The sequence below is a fragment of the Protopterus annectens genome, chromosome 1.part1, assembly GCF_019279795.1.
Source record: "Protopterus annectens isolate FY-2018-M chromosome 1.part1, PAN1.0, whole genome shotgun sequence".
Classification (NCBI taxonomy): domain Eukaryota; kingdom Metazoa; phylum Chordata; order Ceratodontiformes; family Protopteridae; genus Protopterus; species Protopterus annectens.
Window position 1 is genome coordinate 1,965,107,129 of NC_056726.1, and position 22,500 is coordinate 1,965,129,628.

The 22,500-nt window shown below is 37.5% G+C and overlaps 1 protein-coding gene across 2 annotated transcripts in view; it reads right to left on the minus strand.

The window, feature by feature from the left end:
• Nucleotides 1–22,500, minus strand: part of BABAM2 (BRISC and BRCA1 A complex member 2) — a 2,993,168-nt gene that overhangs the window by 426,396 nt on the left and 2,544,272 nt on the right. For both annotated transcript variants that reach the window (XM_044085207.1, XM_044085201.1), the window contains exon 10: nucleotides 12,552–12,634. In XM_044085207.1, the coding sequence (XP_043941142.1) occupies nucleotides 12,552–12,634 (83 nt within the window). The remainder of the gene's footprint in view (nucleotides 1–12,551; nucleotides 12,635–22,500) is intronic.

The following is a 22,500-nucleotide window of genomic DNA, read 5'->3' on the forward strand; positions in this document are numbered from 1 at the left end:
TATTTTATAAAAATAATGCACAGCTGAAGAAATAATTTAAATCTAATGCAGTTCAACGATCCCTGTCACGTGCAGACAAGGCCACATTTAGTTGGAAATAAAAGGAAAGAAGAAAAAGAAAAACAAAAAATCAAATACCATGTCAAATGAAATGGAACAGATGGAGGCTTAAATATCTAAAACACGATTATCTCAAATGGCCTCTCCTGAAAAAAGGTTATTACTAAAAGACAAAGAACATTAAAACAGCAACAAGAAACACTGAAGCCAATCTCAGAAAAAGAACCTTAACAGACTTATAGTTTAGATGAGCTAAAATCTGCACTCCAACCTTTGCAGACAGAAACGCAGAGTTTTTCAGTAAACCTAACCTGCTCTGATAACAATCTAGATCAAGTAATAAATAGACTTGAGCAAACAGAAACAATGATGCTGAGTAATGAAATAAAAACTGAAGAACTGCAAAAAAAACCCCTAAAACTAAAAGAGTCCTCCATAAAAGAAATCCAACAAAAATTAATAGACCTGGAGGCTAGAAGCAGAGCGAATATTCTTGTGAGGGGCGTTCCTGAAAGTTATGAACAATCCCAACTACAAATTGTTTTGAAAGAAATCCTTGAGACTTTGCTTGATAATAAAGAATTAGTTCAAGAAATCACAATAGAGAGAGAGCTCATCAAGCGATACGCAAAGCACAAAATACTGAAAAACCCTAGGCAAATAATTACTAGAATCTTAAATTTTCTTCACATCCAAAAAATTATCTCAGCAGCAAAATCAAAAAATAAGTACAATGGATGGGTCATAAAATAACCTTTGCTTAAGACCTTCCATTTACAAACTAAACAACAAAACAGTTACTTTTCCCTTATTGTACACACCTAATAAATAAGAAAGTAAAATTCTAGATGAAATACCCTGCTACATTGATTTTTCAACTTAAGGATCAAAAGTATAAAATAAGTTCACTGGGAGAGGCCATTTCCGCTTTCTTGCAAGCTTTTAATGAATTGTCGCACACTTAAAAAAACAAAACTTGTTTCTTTGCTTATTTTGGAAACTCTTGCAGTATAAAAAAGATCTCAATAAAATGTGAAAAGATGATTTAAAATAAAAACAAGAAATTACCTTAAATGTGCTTCCGTTGCAGCATTCTAGTAGAACCGGAAATTGCTGAAAGTAAATAAAAACCAAACAAACCAAAATCTCTTTATCTGTGTTGTTCGCGCCACATATTACAATGTAACTCATCCTCTACGTACTTCTACGGAATGGATATACGAATGAAACTAAAAATTATATGGACCCGAGAATCTCCGCGATAAACATATGGCGGCATGTAAACTGAACTGTCACCCGAAACAAATGGTTTATGTGAGACTTTCTTGCTCTGTTTACCTCTGTTTGAAGATATTGGCTTTCCCTAAATGCTTCTAATTACCTTTGGATTTATTTGGTTTCTTTTTTTTCTGGTCTTTACTAGTTTTGAACTACATAACTATAAAAACATATTTTATTTTCATGCATATGAAATGCAAGCATAATTATTAAAATCAGCTAAATCTCATATACAATACTGATGAAAATAAAATGTTGTGCTACCTGAATATACAAATGCTCTCACCCAAATATAAACATGCGCATACACATATACACGCATGCATACTCACGTCAGATGACAATTTAAATTTTTTTATGATTTTTGAGTCTAACGTTAATATTGAATTTATTCATTACTGCTGTAGAGCTTAGAAAATGTATGAATGTGTTGACTATTTTTACTATCTTTTAAGACCAAATATTTACAGTAAATCTACAGACACAAGAATGTGAATTAATGCATTTTAAGATATAAAGCTGTGTCAGTCTGTAACATATTGAAAGTTCATACACAAATATATACTCATAACACAGCAATGTCGCACTGCAGTTGTTAACAAAACAATCTAACAAAATTTTATTTTTGGGAAGTCTAGTCCCTAATGTAACCTTTACTTTAATATAAACTTCTAAATGAATAGTGTAGAGGGTAAATACCCTTGAATCAGTGTTATATTATGTAGGACTACATATACCTTTTATTTATCGCAAAGTGTTGTACCAGTTATTTCCATGTGTGTCTTAAGTTTTTTTATGGTCTCATACTGGGTTAACAAGGAAGTTGATTAGGAAATGCTATTATTTAAATGGTATAAGAATATAAGATATTGTAAATGATAAATGGTAAATTATTGTATTTCAAGCAAAATATGTTAGGCCCTTATACACTGACATTTTTCTAAGTCTATTGTTACAAATTACAAATGACCTGTGATAGAAAAGAGGGGTATTTGAAAATTCAATGGTCAATGGTCACCAAAATTTTCTTTTTCCTTATATGTAAATAAGCCTGAATATTAAGATAAATGTTTAAAGTTTAATACAAATACAGCCTTAAATATTACAAATACTTCATAAAATGCCCTCTCATATAAGAACTTAAATAATATCTAAATAAATCTAAAATAGGAGAAGGGAAAAGGAAAATGGGAAAAGGAAGAAAATAAATATCAGCTAAATTTCAATAACGAGAGTATGGATAGTGAGTGTTGTGTTGAATAAGGACTGCTGAAGCTTGGGATATAAATATATGTTGTATTATAGTTTGTTAGTATATTTTAAAACTTTTTCTAACTCTAACTTAGGAAAGTTATTTAAGACTGTTTGCTACACTCTTTCAGATCAGGAGCTTACGTGGGTAGGCACAGGGGAAGTTCTGAGGGACTTAAATGTCACAATGTTAATTAATATCATAATACTTACAAATACAGTATCTAGCCAACACGGGAAAAAGAAAGTATTAATATAAACAGCAACTACATAGGAACACTTAAAAAAAGATGACAATAACGGAAATATGGAATGTCAATGGCCTTCTAGACAAGAAAAAGAAAAAACTACTTATACATTTAATATTTCAGTCCAAAGCAAATAGAACATTTCTCCAAGAAACCCATATAAATAATGAGCAATGGGAGAAAGATAGAGTTAAAAGTTAGATAAATCAAGTTATAGCAGCTGGGAATAGTACAAAATCAAAAGGAATAGCAACTATTATAAAAGAAATCCTTCAAAGGTAAAATTACAATTCATAAATCAGATATGGGAAGATGGTGTTACTTTACCTGTTCATACACTAAACCTTTTTTATTGCCAAATGTCTATGGCCGGTGTATAAATCATCAAGATTCGATATATGAAATCTATAATTTACTAAAAAAATTCCCAGATTATTTTATACTGGGAGGTGATTGGAATGTGCTGAAAAATCAAAATAAAGATAGTTGTACAGAGACAACAGATAAGCATCTCATATCCCTATAGCTATAGAAGACTTAACGAAGGACTTTAATTTAATGGACCCATATATGTTAAACCGAGAAAGCAACTTAAGTAAATATACATACTTTTCTGCATGTTATAAGTCATGGTCAAAAATAGATTTTTTTCTTAATACCTGAATATCTCTTAGAGCCAGGAATTACATACGAAGTAGATCCTAGATCCCTCTCTGATCACTCAAAATCTCTACTGAAATAGATAGCTCGAAGGTAAAACTTAGTCAATGTACGTATACAAGTTGGTCACTAAACATAAATTTAATTAAAAAAAAGATTATACAAGAGATTACAAGTATGTGTACTCAATTAGAAAACACTATAACCAACAATGACATTCCCTATGATGGGCTGCAACCAAAGCAGCAATTAAAGGAATACTAATACAGAAAGCATCATTATATAAGCAACAAAATAGGGATGGAAAAATTAAACTAGAAAAAAAAATTTAAAAAAATAGAAAAAGAAATTCAAAATAATTACACCACTGAACTGGAAAATAGTATGCTAAACCTGCAAAAGGAACTGTATTCTTTACAATCACAATAATATTCAATTACGGAATAAAAATTACTCTATAAGTATGCAGAATGGGCCCAAATACCATCATAAACATTAGCAAGATTGCTTAGCATAAAACAATCACCATGTAGCATAGCAGAAATAAATTATAAAGGTAAAACATTATATACAAACTCTGAGATTATTAAATCCTTTGAAGAAATATATAAAGATTTATATGGCCCACAAAAACAAATATACCCAGAGGAATGTAAGAAATGTATAAATAATTTAAAATTCCTAGATAAAAGTAGTCAACAAAGCAATCTTCTTAAAGCAGTGTTTACAAAAGAAGAAATTAAAATACCAACAGATAAAGTAAAAGTTAGTAAAACTCCTGGACCTGATGGTTTTACAGCTGAATTTTACAAAGAATTTGCTTTGCAGTTATCAAATATTTTGTTGAAAGTATATATCAGAAAACATGGTATTATGGACTTGTACATAAACAACTCAAAAACTATTTTCATTCTTAAACCTATCTCAGATAAGACAAATCCCTACAACTACGGCCCTATTGCACTTTTTAATGCAGACATTAAAATACTGACTTTAATGCTAGCAAATAGGATTAAAAATATTACCAACTGTAATATCACCCAAACAACCTAGTTTTATGAATAAAAGGCAAGTATGTGACAATGCACTTACTTCAAATACGATAATTCAACTTTTAGCAAAATAAAGAAATCCAAGATACACTTTATCACTAGATGTGGGTAAAGTGTTTGATAAAGTAAACCTAGGCTTTTTGTTTAAAATTTTGAAATATTTTAATTCACCCCAAGATTTCATCAATATTATATAAAAATAATATACAGCAGCTCATACACAACACTTTTCATAAATAAAACAAACTCAAAACCGATAAAAATTATTAATGGTACTAGACAGGGATGCCCCCTTCTCCCCATACCTCTTCAACCTCTATATAGAACCACTATTGCTCTTTATAGACCAAAACCTTCCACCATACACCAATAATTCAAAATACCAAACTGAAATTTACTGCTTTTGCTGATGACTTAAATATTTACTTTGAGCTCCTAAATACAGACATACATAAAATTATGAAGTCCACTGAAGAATTTTCAAACATATCAGATTTTGAAATTAACTCAACTAAATCTTTTATTTTCCCAATTAACCCTCTAGGACACAAAGAATTTTATTTCCCAGACACCAAAATTAAAATAAGCTACTCACTAAAATATCTGGGAATGAGATTCAAACACACTCATAAAGCATTAATGAAAGAAAATTTACAAAAAACATGTACAACCATTGAACAAGATATTACTAGATGGAAAAATATAAAACTTCCCCTTTTATCCAGAGCAGTTATCATTAAAATGAATATTCTTCCTATAATTATATATCAATTTAATGCAATTAATCTAAACATTCCAAATAAAATTTCCTGTAAAATGAAGACAGAACTATCAAAATTTATATGGTATCCAAAATCAACTAGAATTAGCAGTAATAAACTAATTCTACCAAAAGGAAAATGTGAGATTTGCCTACCTGACTTTAGACTATACTATGAAATTATTTGTGTAACCAAAGTAATTCAGATAGCAAACTGCAATTCAAATGATCAAGAATGGTTTCCACTGTGAGTAAAGATATGGCATGAACATATTAAATCTCAAAATATAAATCCAAAAGCTATTCCCTTTATTAAACAAAAAATATAAAAAAAGATAAAAATTCATAAAATGATTTAAAATAAAATAAATATATTTCAAAAATTAATAATTTCATTAAAACCTGGAGGATACCCTTTATTTTCTAGAACCAATACATCTAAATCCAAATTTGAAAATTAATAATAATACGATAAATTTAAATCAATATTCTCAAATCAAAAATAATACAGTATGGGATATTTATAAGTTAAAAGAATACATGACATTAGGAAATATCTAAAGGTACAGAAAAAATATGATACTGTACTTAGACAAATTAAAATTCTAATCAAAACTAAAATACATAAATCCAATATTAATGAACAGGACATTACTTTGGTTCAAATGATTTTAAAAGGTCTATCATATAAAGAAAAAATGCTATCTAATCTATATAAATTAATCTCTGTAATCAAGTATCAGTGTTCAATACGATACTCCAACTACTGGAATGAGAAAAACAGTAATGTTACCACAGAACAAAAAAAAAATAAAGCAATAGACAATATAGTCAAACTTACTCTTTTTTAAATTTTAATTTATACCCAACTTATGATTAACAATACTGTATATTTCACTCCTATGTCTCTTAATACATTTAATTCACATTACTCACCATATTGCTCCTACTGTCTGTCAAAAATAACAGATATATTACATGTTTTTTGGAGTTGTAAACATATATACAAACTGTAGTGTGCATTAAAAGTTAAACTAGAAAAAATGGGATATGAAAAATTAACACTCTCATGGGAAATTGGAATTCTTCATATAATGCCAGAAAACCTTACCAACCTAAATAAACATGTACTGATTACTGTTTAAAAAAAATAACACTCTCATGGGAAATTGCAATTCTTCATATAATGCCAGAAAACCTTACCAACCTAAATAAACATGTGCTGATTACTGTTTGTGCATTAGTTAAACTACACATAGCTCAAAAAGTACAGCTGTGTACACTTACCATAAATGTAGATGTTCAAGTGTATTCACTGTTGCAGTCATCACACTTGGGTTATCTGCCAGCAGGTAGCCCTCAGTTGGCCCAAATACCAGAGTCTTGGGATTTCTGCATCAGAAGCTGTCACCTCTTCCATGACGTCGGGGGTATAAAACATGCAGCCGACGCCATTACATCAGTTTTTCTTGCCCCAGATATCAGGAGCCCCCAAAATTGGAAGCAATTACATGGGGTGGAACACCTCCGGTAAAAAGTAAATAACATAGCCAGAAGTTATGGCCAAAAAGAGGATAGGTAGAAAGAATAGAAGAGTCAGAGGGCTGGAAGTAGGGTAACCAGGACTGCAACAGTGAATACACTCGAACATCTACATTTATGGTAAGTGTACACAACTGTACTATGTCCTTCCTGTTTCACTGTTGCAGTCATCACACTTGGGTTGATTCCCAAAGATGAGGAAGGGTGGAGGCAGTCAAGTAATAGTTTGGCTGGCTAGCAGGCCTTGTAAGACTGCTGTGCCAAATCCAGATCTGGATTTAGAAAATAAGTGGTAATGCTTGGTGAAGGTGTGTACAGAACTCCAGGTTGCAGCTTCCAGGATGTCCCTGGTAGGGACTCCCCTGAGAAATGCTGTAGAGGTTGAGGTAGCCCTAGTGGAATGAGTTCTGAGCCCCTGTGTGTAGGTTTTCCATGGTATTTATAGCAGAAATGGATGCTGTGTGCTATCCATTTGGAAATGGTTTGCTTTGAAATGGCCTTGCCCTCTGCCCCTGTAGCAAAGCCGACTAGCAGCTGTCCAGATTTTCTGAAAGGCTTAGTCCTATCAAGGTAGAACCTGAGTTGTTTGTGTATGTCCAAAGAGTGCATGACCCTTTCCCCTTTATTCTGAGGATTAGGGAAAAAGGTTGGTAAATGGATGGATTGGTTTAGAACCATACTGGATACCACCTTGGGCACAAAAGATGGGTTAGTCCTAAGAGAAACCCTGTCAGCATGGAAAATAATGAAGGGTTCCACACCCATTAGTGCCTGTAACTCAGACACTCTTCTTGCTGAAGTGATGGCTAGAAGTAAGGCTGTTTTCCAAGAGAGGAATTTTAACTGCTATAGCAGCAGGCTCAAAAGGGGGAAACATGAGCTTCTCTAGTACAAAGTTAAGGTCCCAGGCAGGGGTGGGAGCTCTCCTCGGGGGTCTTAACTTGTTAGCTCCTCTCAGGAACTGTTTGACCAGGGGGTGAGAAAAGAGAGGTGGCTCAGTATTATAATAAGCTGAGATGGCCGAGGTATGAATCTTAATAGAAGAAAAGGATAGGCCTTTGTGGAGCAGCTCTGCTAGGTAAGCTAGAATTAGAGGTAAGGTGGGCATGGCTGTGTCCTTTCCTTGAGACTGGCTCCAAGAACAGCATCTTTTCCATTTTTCTGAATAGTATTTCCTAGTACTAGGTCTTCTGGCCTCATGGATGAAGTCCAGCACCTGTTTGCGAATAAGCCAGGCTGCAAGGTTCAAGGTTTGCAGCTGAGGATGCAAAATCTGTCCCTCCTGCTGGGACAGCAGGGAGGGGGTCTGATGTAGGTGCCAGGGTAGCACTGCTGCCAGACTGTGTAGGAGTGGGTACCAGTGCTGGCGGGGCCAGTCCAGTGCAATAAGGAATGTCCTTGGTTTGTCCTGTTTGATCTTGAGTAGTACTTTTGAGAGGAGGGGTAGAGGGGGAAAGGCATAAATTGAGAGGTTTTCCCATGTAAAAGATAGGGTATCCACTTTCCATACTTGGCTGTGGGGATTTCTGGTGCAAAATTTGCTCAACTGATGGTTTTGGGGGAGGCAAAGAGTTTCACCTCTGGTGTCCCCTACCTGTGGGTTAGAAGTTTGAAGGAGTTGGGTGCTAGTTTCCCTCCTACTTGTTTATGTACCACATAACTGTGGTGGTGTCTGTCTTTATCAAGAGGTGTCCTGGAAGGATAACATATTTGAAGGCTGTTAGAGCATTCAGTACAGCTAACATTTTTTTTTCATTGATATGTAGGTGAATTTGTCTTGGGCTCCATTTGCCTTGAATGCATTTGACAGCCATGTGAGCCCCCCATGCATTGTCTAATGCATCTGTTGTCAAGGTTTGGGCGGCGAGGGGTTGAGTGAAAAAGAGTCTCTTGTTGTGGTTGCAAGCCTCTGCCCACCAAAGGAACTCTGCCCTTAGACAAGAGATGATAGGAATAATTGTTTCCAGGTCCTGAGAATGTTGGCACCAGAGACTTAAGTACCATTCAGGTTTCCTCATATGCAGTCTTGCATATGGAATTAGAATGCATGAGGCCATGAACCCTAGGGCTTGCAGTATTTTTCTTGCAGATAGCTGGGTTCTGGTGGTCATTAGTTTGAAGTAGTTTGTCAACTAAACCTGCTTTTCTGGAGTAAGGAATGCCATCTGGGAAGTTGTGTTCAAGCCTGCTCCTAGGAATACAATCTTTCGGCTGGGCACCAGATGTAATTTCTTTTCATTGACGGTGTACCCCAGAGAAGTTTGAAGTCTCTTTACAAATGCCAGGTGCTGAAGTAGCAATTCCTGACTGTCTGCCTGAATCAGGCAATCGTCCAAATCAGAAGGGAAATCAATTCTTTGTCTTTAAGAGTGGAAAGGCTGGCTTCCCCTAATTAGAGTTATAAGGTCTTCAGCCATTCTAAGCATTTATTTCTGTGGCATGGGAGCTTAAGCATGCACTTTGGTCATCAGTTTTCTAGGCATAGTGCGAACTCTGGGCCTGCGAAACTTGGTCGTTTTAGTCTGAAATGAAGTAGTCAGTTTAATATGAACATCGGAAGGTCGGAAAACACCCTCAGAAGCTGGTGCCTTCACAGCGGCTCCGGACCCATCCAAGGCAGAGACATCCACAGGTTCCATAATCGAAGAAACATTTTGTGGCATACTGGACTCCAAATGGGTCTCAGCAGAAGCCTGTGAATCTGTAGAAGTGGGTATCAGGGGCTGCGAAGGCACCTCACTGAGTAGCGATGGACTGGTGACTAGCTTAACGGAAGCATCGTCAGCAGTTTTGGACCTATGCAGTCTGTCTCTGTTTTTATCCTTACTTTTTTCGGAAGAGCGGTAGTCGTATGGCTTACCAACGCCATTTTGGAATATGGGGAAAGAGAGTGAAAGAATTTAGCAACAAAGTTAACCCAACGACTAATAGTTTGGAAGTTAAACAAGGCACAAAACCGACAGCGAGGGACGTCGAGGTCTGGGCCTAAACAGGTGATGCAGTAAGAATGAAAATCTCTGTGAGTTATTTGCTTTCCACAGGCAAGACAATTGTTAACTTTTTTTGACATTGGTTAGAGCTAGAAAAAAGAATCCCCAATGGGGTACTTGGCTTCAGAAGACTTCAAGTTTGAAACTCGAAAAACAAAAATTTCAGGTAGCGGCCAACTGGCACTTATGAACTGCTTCTGCTTCGGGCTCCCGCGCAGCAAGAAAAGCTGATGTAATGGCGCCGGCTGCATGTTTTATACCCCTGATGACCTGACGTCATGGAAGAGGCGACAGCATCCGACACAGAAATCCCAAGACTCTGGCATTCGGGCCGACTGAGGGCTACCTGCAGGCAGATAACCAAAGTATGATGACTGCAACAGTGAAACACGGAGAACATCTGGCTTGATAGAACCAAGGTAACATGGAATGGCTTTAAAAATATGGCTGTAAAATATATATCTTCCCATAAAATGAATAACCAAAAAACTAAATAATTTTCCTATTATTAGAAGTACTAACATCTTCTCTTAGACACTCTATTAAAGAATTAAAAGGGGGGGGTTTAGTTAATAAGAATTTGTTATATAATGTATTTTTAAATAAACCCACAAATCTAAAATCTAGTTAAATAAAACATTAATCAAGGCCTAAAAATATCAATGTATCTACTTTTTCTTGCTCTTCTTTAATTATTGAATGAAAGTTTTCATGGTGACATTGAAATGTAAATAGGTGTAAATAGTTGTGTTGTTATAATATAGCAAAGGTTTCATAAGTGTGCAAACTAATTCCTATCTCAAAAACATTGTATTAACATACAACTGTACAAGCGAGATATGATGTAGACAATTATTGCATTATGGGTACACTGTAAATTCTATCATTTATATGGAATGCTTCTAAATATTATACTGTAATTTTTCTTTTTTAGTTACTTTTATATTTTCAAAAGAAATAAAAACATTACATTTGAAATAAAAAAGAACAACATCTTTGGTAGCACTGTAACAGAGCAAGAAGTTGTATACTTCCTGTTCAATATAACACCTTCCGGACTGTGTGGTTTTTCAGTACAGCACAGTTGAGTCTGACTGGCAGAGTAACACTCAATAGTAGGTGCTGATGTAACTCCGCCCAAATTGTGGGTTATTGACATTCAAATGATAATGAGAAAATGTTCCCCAATTTAACATTAACTTTGAAACTATATACCGTATGCAGCTAAAACACAAGAGCACATATGGCAAAATAACCTTTGCAATGAATGCAGCTAAGAACTATGAAATCAGACATAGAAGTAATGAAGTCAAAAGACATAATCACAAACAGAGATACTCAAACTAATGCAGCTAAAATTCATTTTAAATTATTCCAGATAAAATATTTATTATCATAAGTCAGTTTGTTGCCTGGAATAATATTTATGTAAAGAGAAGTGAAGCACTAAAGCTGAAAAACTCATTTAAAACACAGCAGCATTTCACAGTATGTCCTTGCTTGAGGTTCTAGTCATCTGCCCCATTTCATCCCCTTAAATTCAATAATCTCACTGGGTTACTAGTTAGCAAAGAGGTCTGTCAGAAAAAATAGCAGCCAAAGCTATCAGATGCACCATAAGATTGTGCTGTACCTGGAAAAAGAAGCAACGTCTACTTGGGTCTCCTCCTTTGCAAGATTTAGTGGGAGTGGGGAAGGACAGGATCAAAATATCTGACCCTACCTATAGAGTTAATACATAACAAATCATTTAATGAACTAAAAGCATTTTCTCTCACACATACCAAAGATGCAGTTTGCCTTTAATTTATTTAAATGTGTAAATAATAAAAATTTATTTACTATCAATAATCAAGAAATACGCATTGCTGGGTTTAATGTGTTTTCTGTCTTAATCCAAATGCACAGATTGCAAAGTCACTAGCTAAAATTCCAAAATAAACCACTGAGCCTCCAAGCTACAGAAAATGATAATTAACGTCAGTGATGTCCTAGCTTTACTGCAGCTGCTTCTGTAGAAATGGCTATTTATAAATGGTTGAGAAGAGAGCCTCACCTCAAGCATGAGCAATCGTGCCAGGTCATGAATAACAGAGCTTGTGTTGCCTTGCATGTGTGCCAGGTCTCATTTTTCATGATCAGACAGTGGTGCAGTGGTTAGCATTGTCGCCTCACAGCAAGAGGTTCCCTGGTTCGATCCTTGGCTGGGGTGCCTTCTGTGTAGAGTCTGTATGTCCTCCCTGTGGTTGCGTGGGTTTCCTCCGGGTGCTCCGGTTCCTCCCACATCCCAAAGACATGCTGTAGATGGATTGGACACTCTAAATTGGCCCTAGGTGTGAGTGCATTTGTGTGTGCCTTCTGTGGAAGGTTGGGCGCTGGGCTGGCAACTCGACACTGTAAAAACTCCACTGCCCAATCATGAGCGGACAGGTGATCTGCTGTGGCGATCCCTAACCAGGAAAAGTCGAAAGAAGAAGAAGAAGTAGGTGCTGATGAGATCAGGTAGGCTTGTAAGACAGAGTTTTAACACAGCTGTTTTAACAGAATTGTAATTCAAACGTTTGTGATTTAATGTCCTAACCATAAAATATTAACAAAATGTATACATTTTAATGTTGTTGCTATACACACAGCAAATAATTACATTTTATTCTTACAATTCTTCAATACATTTAAGAATTTTCATTCTTGAGACATGTTAGAAACTTACTATGAACTAGGAAACAGAAGTCCTTCCACATCAGTAACAGTGTGAGCTTCATGAACCCTTCTGCATCATATTCAACAACACCTCTAAAATAAAGCACAAACATGTTCAATACTTAGTTTCACTGCTGCATTGTACTAGTAATTACAAATTTCTTGCTTAACCACAAAAAATAAAACTGCAAATTAATTAATAAGTCTTATTCTCCATTTTCTTCTTCATTCAGTGAAGTTAAACTCAAAGGCTAACCTTTCCTGGTCATCTGCTCCCATGGCCCATTCTTTCATGAGAGTGGACTATATACTCCAAAAGGAAGGGTTTTATCGCTTAGTTTTTCCTCTGTTCCCTTTCTCTACTACAGCCAGGTATGCGATTTGGCCCAAGCAAATGCCAGTCATGCATGGATTCATATGTGGCTCCTTGCAGAACATAGCCTGTCATATTCCCACTGTTTTTGTGAGATCCACAGATAGTCTTCTTAAAATGGGGAACTATGCTTTTGTGCCCAGTCCAAGACCCACTACCTAACCTTTCAGGAAAGTGAGACAGATATCTACTGCTTACTTGTGTCCTGCTTTGGTTGGATCCTGTGGTCTTTGTTACAGTAATTAGATATCCAGCTCTGGCCAAATCCACTGTATCTTCTCAATACACCTGAGCTAGCCTCAAAATAACTCATTAAAGAACAGCTCACAAATGAGATCTCATGGAGACAGTCTTGTAATATATATATATATATATATATAATTTATATATATATAATTTTTATTTATATATATATATATATATATATATATATATATGTATATATATATATATATATATATATATATATATATATATATACTCAAGCTCATCATTTTCCCTGCAGGTGTAAAAGGGGAAAAAATGAATGAAACACCTGTTTTGTTCTTTTTTCTGAGGTGCACCAATTTCAAAATCACCCAGAATTCATTCACATGAGTACATGCAATCTTGCTTTACAAAGCTGCACACAAACACAAGCAACTGGACAGCACAGTGGTGCAGCGGTAATGTTGACACCTCACAGCAAGAGGTTCTCCGGTTCATTTCTTGGCTGGGGTGCCTTCTGTGCGGAGTCTGCATGTCCTCCCTGTGTTCATCTGTACTTCCTGTGGGTGCTCTGGTTTCTTCCCATGGTAGAAAGACATGCATCTGAAGCGTTTCTTCCCAAGCCTCTGCTGAAAATTGGCTTCATTCCAAGTCGAACGTTCCTGGTAAACAAATGTTAAATAAATAAATAAAACTGCCAGCTAAAGTTATTATACCACAATAACTGAATCAAGCATTGGTAATCTCTCCAAGTGAAGGTAAGCCATGTGTTAGCCTGATATAAGGAAAAACTTTGTTTAGCAGAAAAAGGAAGCTGATGTACAAAGACAGACATATATGCCCTGAACAGGAATATGTACGGCCTGTGTTGCTCAAAAAAGGGGGGTTCAAATCTGAGCAGAAATGAACTAGGATGCAGCAAAAAAGTTCTAAAAAGTGGCCTAGGAATCAAAACAGTCTGAAAATAAAACTGCTGAGCAAGCTGAAAATAGTATCACGACCACTGTAGAAATTTAGAACCTATTGTTTGCAAGACTGATTTACAGACAGGCCTTACACAATAGTAATTGACTTACACTGAGAGGAAGTCTTTTGCAGTTGGGACAGGGTTACACTGGAGCAAGTTAACTTACATCAAGAGCAAGATTTCGGGAATTTGGCTGCTAGTCTCAGGATGGTGACATCTGCCTTATAGAGGAGCATTGTTTCCATTTTACTTCAGCTTGTATTATCTCTGTTTTGCTTTGCATGCCTAAGGAGTGTGGATATTGATTTAAGTTAGTAAAGGCCGCTTGTGGGTTATCTACCTGAAGCACAAACTTCTGGTATGGTACTGTGATAAAAAAATATGTAAATCTGTATAATGAGTGGTTTTGCTATTAGTAAAATACTAAAGTGAGGCATTCTGCCTTTCTGTTTTGCAAACTCACTCAAGTTTAGACTAATAAAATTAATGCACTGTTAAAGTTTACTAATTACAAAAGTTTGTGCAGCCAAAAAAAGAGAAAAAAAAAAGATAATAATGGCATATTTCTGGTATTAAGGGACTACTGCCAAGGAAGGAGGATTATACTGGCATGTATTTATATTGCACCAAAACTGTTGTTATGGAGCTTAAGAAAATTTTGAGAGCAGTAATCAGCTTTCAGCAGGGAAAATTACTTTATGTGGCAGACTGGAACTTGATTTGCAACATGAGGATATGTCTAGGGAACCTAGAAGGGAAAATATAACAAAGGAAGACGTATTTCTTTATGAAAATATTTAGTGTGAAAGATGGGACTTCAGTAGTAGTAACTTGGAGAGAATTTACATATATCCCCCAAGGTACAATAAATAGGTTAGACTAGATAGAAATAAGAAGTTATGTACTCACCATAACGTTCCATGTGAGTTGCTCATCTCACCATCATTCATTACTGATGTGTTCGGAGGCGATCCATCGGCTCCGGTACGGCCGTTTGCAAAGCTCGAGGTTTACCAGTAGCTTGAGGCCAAGCCCTTTACCCCATGACACACTGAGAATTACCTCAGATCTTGTTTGCTGCGTGTACTATAGCCATATAACTGAGTTATCCTCCCAAGGAGAGGAAGAAGACTAGAGCAATCAGGATGAGACCAACCTCTAGGTCAACTATCAGCAAAGAGGGGGAAGGAGGGAGGAACGTAAGAATGAAGGTGAGATGAACAACTCACATGGAAGGTTATGTTGAGTACACAACTTCTTAATGTGAAGTTGTTAAATCTTGACGTTCATTCTTTACTGATGGGTAGCGTCCCTAGCACCATCGATCTCGAGTGGCTCACGGGAGTACATTCCTCAGGACCGTAGACCCAAAAGAAGCCCTGTCCCTGGAGGCCTTATCAACTTTGTAATGAGTGACAAAAGTATGAGGTTTAGACCAAGTGGCTGCAGTACAAATGTTATCAAGGGACAATTTAGCTTGGAATGCAGAAGTAGAAAATGCTCTGGTAGAGTGAGCTTTAATCTTGTGTTGTAAAGGCAGATTAGCAGCTGAATAAACAAAGGTGACACAATCAGACAGCCACTTTGAGTTGTTTTAGCCACTGGTCTACCTTTTCTGGCTTCATAAAATGACACAAAGTGCTGGTCTGATTTCCTGATATCTTTTATTCTGTCCAAATAGAATCTGAGCTGTCTGTGAACATCACGTTTGTGCAGCATATACTCCAATTTATTGGAATGGTTAGGGAAGAAGACTGGCAACTCAATGACTTGGTTGATATTAGATTCTGAACCAACATTGGGCAAAAAGGAGGGGTTTGTCCTAAGAGATACTCTATCACCATGGAACATCAAATAAGAAGGACTGATAGATAAAGCTTGAAGTTCTGACACTCTGCGGGCAGAAGTAATAGCTACCAGAAATATGGTTTTCCACGACAAAAATTTCAGATCACAAGATAATGCTGGTTCAAATGGGGGAAGAATTATAAGAGACAGCAAAAAGTTTAGATTCCAAGGAAAATAAGGAGTTTTCACTGGAGGCCTCATATGAAAAATTCCTTTGAGAAAGGCCTTGGACAACTTGTGGGACATTATGTTCAGCCCATCAGCTCCGAGATGAAAGTTAGATACAGCAGCTAACTGAACCCAAACTGCTGCGGCTGCCACTCCTTTATTAAAGATCATGGTCAAGAATTCTAATATGGATGCCAATGGGGCTTGATACGGATCAATGTTCTGCTTAGAAGCCCATATGGATAATCTCTTCCACTTACTAAGATATAATCTTCTAGTGGACGGCTTATGGGAAGACAAAAGGATCTGTTTTGTTTCATTGGAAAAGTTATGAAGCCTGGCTATGAGGGGAACTGGAGCAGCCAAGCTGTCAGCTTCAGAGATTGCAAAGAGGGATTGAGGTCCCCTGACGGATGTGTCAGAAGGTCCGGAACTGGGTCCAGAATCCATGGATCCTCCAAGAGATGATGATGAAGAAATGGGAACAAAATCTGCCAAGGCCAATGAGGGGCTATAAGAATGCTGGTCTTATCCAGAGATTTTGCTTTCTGTATAAATCTGGGTATTAACGGGATATGAGGAAATGCATAGAGGAGACCCGGGGGCCAATCGTGTACGAGTGCATCTCTTGGGGCTTCTCCCAGAGGAGGAATCAGGGCAAAGCAGCATCTGCATTTCGTGTTGATGTGACTGGCAAAAAGATCGCAGAAAGGCTGGCCCCATTTGCAGAAAATCCTGTCCGCAATCTCTTTCTTGAGGGACCACTTGTGCGGCAACAGGATTGCCCTGCTCAGTTTGTCTGCTATCATGTTGGATCTTACCAGGATGTGCGTTGCCAACAGAAAGCACTGGGAGGAAACAGCCCACTGCCAAACTCTGAGGGGTTCTCGGCAAAGGGGGGTAAGACTTGGTTCCGCCTTGCTTGTTCAAGTACCAGACTACTGACATATTGTCTGTCTGAATTGCAATCGCTCTTAGAGGAAGAAAGTCCTGGAAGTACTGCAACATCAGAAGTACTGCTCTCATCTCCAGAACATTGATATGCAGATGTGACTCTTGATCCGTCCATGTGCCTTTGGCAGTCTTTCCCTGAAAATGCCACCCCCACCCAATCAGGGAAGCGTCCATGGTCACAGTGGCTATGGGGGGGTAGTACAAAGGGTCGCCCTATGGTTACATGAAGAGACGTCAACCACCACTGGAGATCTCTCTTGTAAGAGTTCATAATTAAAATCATGTGATTAGGCTTCCGAGGAACAGGTGCCATGGACTCCGGTGACTCCCACGCCCTCCAGCTGCATGAGCTCATTGAAGGGCGAGACACCCAAGAGGTGGAGGGTTAAGACCCGAAAGCCTTCAGGAGGACTGACTCATCCTCAGTAGGGCTTTTGGACTGCCCAACACCCCTCTGCCTTAGGATCTCGAGTATCTCCGCAAAGGAGATATCCTCAGAGGGGGGACCCTTCTAACTCATCCAAGTCAGTGTCAGATGTTAGAGACTTCTGTAGGGAGTCCATGTTTCTCCTCTTGCACGATCTCTTCCTGGAGACCTACTCAGTGGGAGCCTCTGGGGAGGTCTCAGAAGAGCAGGGGGCACCTTGTGGGGCTACCTGAGGCTCTGGGTTTCTACGCCTAGCCTGGATGACGGAAGCAGAAGTGGACACAGGCACTTTGGGGGATGAGGAAGCAAGACCTGGTGTTGAGGATGTCTTGGGGGACAAGGCTCTCCTCATGGCTTTGAAAGCATCGCGGCTCCGATGAGGAGTCGACAGACCCAAAGGAACCGCTAACCCCTCCCGCACCAAGGCCGCGGGCTCAGAGCCAGAGGTAGGAGCTGAGCTCATCCGAGCTGAAGCCCTGAGAGGGAGAGTCGGCACCGACAAGTTGGTGTGGCTATCCTCCCTGGACCCGACAGGAGAGTGTCGGCTCCTAGAGTCCCCGGTCGGCGCTGAGGACATCAAACTGAGGACACTGGAGCAGGTCTCGGCTCCAAAGGCTCCACGATCAAAAGGTCGGCTCCCTCCAGCTCCTAAGGTCCAGTACGGCTCAGAGGAGGAGCAGTCATGTCAGGGGTAGTTGTCTTCGGTTCCGACAACAATTTAGCAAGGCCTGGTGCCCATAAAAGCCTCTGCACCAATCGGTCCATACCCAAATCCGACAGGCTGACAGAAGACCTAGAAGACTGCACTGATGGTGCAGACTGCAGGAGTGGAAATATAGGCCTCCAGAGCTGTGGGCCGGCTCTGAAAAGAAAAGACAGTTGGCTCTGAGGTCTGTGGACCTGATGTCACAGGATCTTCAAATTTCTTGGATTTCTTTGACAGTTTGGACTCCTTAGAGTCCCCTGAGGATTTAGAGGACTTGGAGGACTTGCTGGCCACATCCTGGTCACTCAATGCTTCATGAAACGGATGCTTCAACAAGCCTCTGTCAACTAACTTTCTTTTCCTCTCCAATAAAACCTTAGAGGAAAAAGAGTGACAAATACTGCAAGACTCCTGCAAATGGACAGCCCCTAAGCAGTAAACGCACGTTACATGTCCGCAGTCTGGACACTTTTTAAATCCAGACTGTGGGTGCTTATCCTTCTCATCAGCCATATCCAACAATCAAAATGCCTTGGGCTTAAACACACAATAAGCCTAAGAAAAAGAGACATTCAATATATATATTATTAAAGAACCACACCTAGGCTCTAAACACACCACACAAAAGCCTAGATAAACAGCCAAAGGTATAACTATGATCTAACTGTAAAGAGACACACACACTATAAACAATGGCCCAAAAACTAAGGCCAATGCTAGCTAAATATTATATATATATATATATATATATATATATATATATATATATATACACATATATAGTATAACTATGAAAAATGCAAGAGAATTAACTAGGCCAAAAACATGAGGCCACTAAAACTACACTTAAATAGCACACAACGGGAAAAGGGGAGCTTTTAAGAAGCTACACAAAACTACTCTAACAACTATTAGAAGGAACAACAGAAAAAAAATTGAAATAACTTGCAAAAACACGCTTTTTGAAGAAATACTGGCTTGAGCAAAACTGGAACCTCTGATCAGTGCCGTGGCAAACTAGATCTGAGGTAATTCTCAGTGCATCATGGGATACGGGGCTTGGCCTCGAGCTACTGGTAAACCTCAAGCTTTGCAAATGGCCATACCGGAGCCGATGGACCAGCTCCGAACCCATCAGTAAAGAATGAACGGCGAGATTGAACAACTTGACATTTATCGTTTACAGGAAGATGTGCGTTTAATTGAAAGCTTTGACACAGATCAAATAACTATTTCTGGTCATACACCAATAAAAGCCAAGATAAAAATGTAGAGTAATGAAGTAAAAATGAGGCACTGGAACTTTCCAACCTACCTGCTAAAAAGACAGGAATTGAAGGAATGGGTACTGGAAATGATTCAAGAGTTATTAGATTTGAGAGAGATTTCTTCAGAAGTTATAGCTAGTGAGTGGGATAAAGTGAACGTGGAGTTTAAAAATATTGTAGAACTAAAAGAAAAAGATACAGTTAACAAGTAATAGAAATTTATTTAGAGGGGCCGACAAAGGAGAAAGTATTGCAGAATAAGGGAAATGTCATGGAGCAATAAGAGTCACAACTGCAAAGTGCTAAAGAGAAAATAAGGAAGTATGTGGATAACATGCATGAGTTTAGAAAGATTGCTATGAAGAAACTTATTTTTTTTTTTTATAAAAACTCTAGAGCACAGAAACTTTTAGCACGGTGACTTAAGCAATATAAAGTAGAAAGGGTTGTCTCCAAACATAGGGAGCTTGTAACAAGAAAATAATCAGATATCCTATAGACGTATTAGACATATTTTGAAAATTTTAATGAAAATCTGTAAAAAGCAGATAAATTTGTAAACCAAGAAAGAGCACAAATTGAAACATTTATGCAAGACTTACATGTGCCAACATTAGAGGCAGATGAGGCTCAACAATTAACAGTTGAGAAGGAAATGAAGTAAAAACAGTGATGTATAATCAATCTGCAGGAAAGTCTCCAAGAACAGATAGCATATTCCTGTGGAAGTATGTAATTTAGGAGGAAAGAAAGTGATAAAGGTCTGGAAAGTTTTGCTTAAAAGTATTTCAAAAGGAAGGGGAAGCACCAATATCTTGGAAGAAAGCTGTGGTGGCTCTAATACCTAAAGATGGTAAAGACCCTTCAGACAGAGCTTCGAGTAGACCAATTTCAATTTTAAGCCATGATTATAAAGTGTTTGTGTCTATACTAGCTAAAAGAATGGCAGAGGTGTTGCCAAAACTGACAGATATGGATTGGTTTTGTTGAGGGAAGGCAAACATTTGACAATACTAATAGAGTAATGATAATCCAGAATGTAAGAAAATACTGCTGTTGATGACGGGTCCTGATGAAGAGAAAGCATTTGACAAAGTAATCTGGGATTTTATGAGTGGGACAATGGAAGCATTTGCATTCCCTAATACTATAAGGTTAATCAGGAGGACATATGTAAGATTAGTGGCAAGAGTTAAAATGAGAGGGTATCACTTTGATAAGTTTTGTCTAAACAGAGGACCTCTTTCCACCTTTGTTAGTTGTTTTATATTTAGAACCACTGGCCACAAAAATAAAGTACTCAGACATTTGAGGATATAATTGGGATGGTAATAAAGAAAAGTTGGCTTTACTTCCATCTGATAAATCCAGAAAAGTACTGTGAAACATTTTAAGACATTTTCAAGTCTTTTTGGGATAAAAAATTAATGAAAATAAAACAAAGGTTATAGCTATAAATGAAGTGCTCACACATGAACTGGTTCAGTGATACCCATATTTATGGGGACATGACAAGAAATATTTAGGAGTACGGATTAAAAAGTGTTCTGTTATGGCAGCTAAGGATATGTGGGAAGAGTCTAAACAAAAGACAATATAAAAACTGAGAAACTGGAAGCTCTTGTTTATGCAAATGGATAGTAAGATACAAGCAGTGAAAAAGTTTTTAGTCCCTTTAATTTTATATGCAGGGCATGCATATTTTTATCAACTGAAGGAATACTTGTGGGCAACAATTAAAAAAGAGTTGAATGAATTTATCTGGCAGGGGAAGAATGCAAGGGTTACAAGGTAGTTTAGGATTACCTGATTTGAAGGTATATTTCAAAGCTACACAGTTAAGACGCATATACACAACAACCCGTATTACTTACAAAGGAAAAGGCTAATGATGATGAAGCAGGGGGAAAATTCAAGAAATAAGGACAGAGTAACATTCTAAATGCAGATCTCTAATGAGAATAACAGCAGCCATAGAGAATATTACATTCATAAAATAACAAAGTATTCTAAGAACTAAGCCAACATGATAGTGATGACTGTTTGTAGGGGTACAGAGAATAGGCAAGAAGGGAGTTGGAATTTACCAGAGAAAACTGGTAAAGGAACCAATGTATTGGGAGAAAATAACTAGAGATGTAAAGGTAGCAGAACAGAATGAGGCCAAGAAGACATTTGGAATGCAGGCTATAGACTGCCATCCCTTGCAGGGAATGCAATCACAGTATAGGTTAAGAGAAAGGGATAGGGGAATCTTAAGTGAAAGAACTGCTTTGGTGGAGATTTTGGATGGATCTAGAAGAGAAGCATTGCTTAAAAAAGGGATAATTAGTAGGGCAATATAAAATATTGCACGGTAACTCTAAGAATCAATCTGAGAAAGTTAGACACTGGATAATCAATTCACAAGGGAACAATGGGTAGACATATATGTGACTCCTAAGTATGCCACAAAATCTAGAAGGTTTAGGATTTTTGCTTGGAAGTGTTTGCACAGGTACTTTTACACCATAAGATGACTTCAAAGAATTTTTCTTCAGTTAGATGGCTAATGTTGGAGTGGGATGGGGAAGAAGTGGTAACTGGGAGTATACTGAGTTCACAGATTTCAAAAATTCCCTAAAGGGTACTCTTTCAGAAATACTGGATGAGCAAATGGGTGTAGCTATGGAATTGATTCTTTTGAGCTAGGAGACAGGATCTGGTTTGCCTAGACATACCAAAGCTTTGTTATATTTAATTCTAGTTTCTGCTAAAAAAGCAATTACTACAAAATGGAAATAAAAGTCTAAACTAACTGCATATGAAGGACTGAACACTGAAACAGAGACAAAAGAACTGAAAGTGGGAGCCTTAGAAAAGAGCAAATTATATAGAAATAAATGGAAATTGTGGGAACTATACAAGCAAAATAATGTTCAGGAGAAGTGAGGTTTAAGGGAAAGCAGGAATTAAGCAATTTATATAATGTTGGACTAATGATAGTTATAAAAATGAACATATGTGATGTGTAATGTAGACAACTGGAAATACGTTCATAT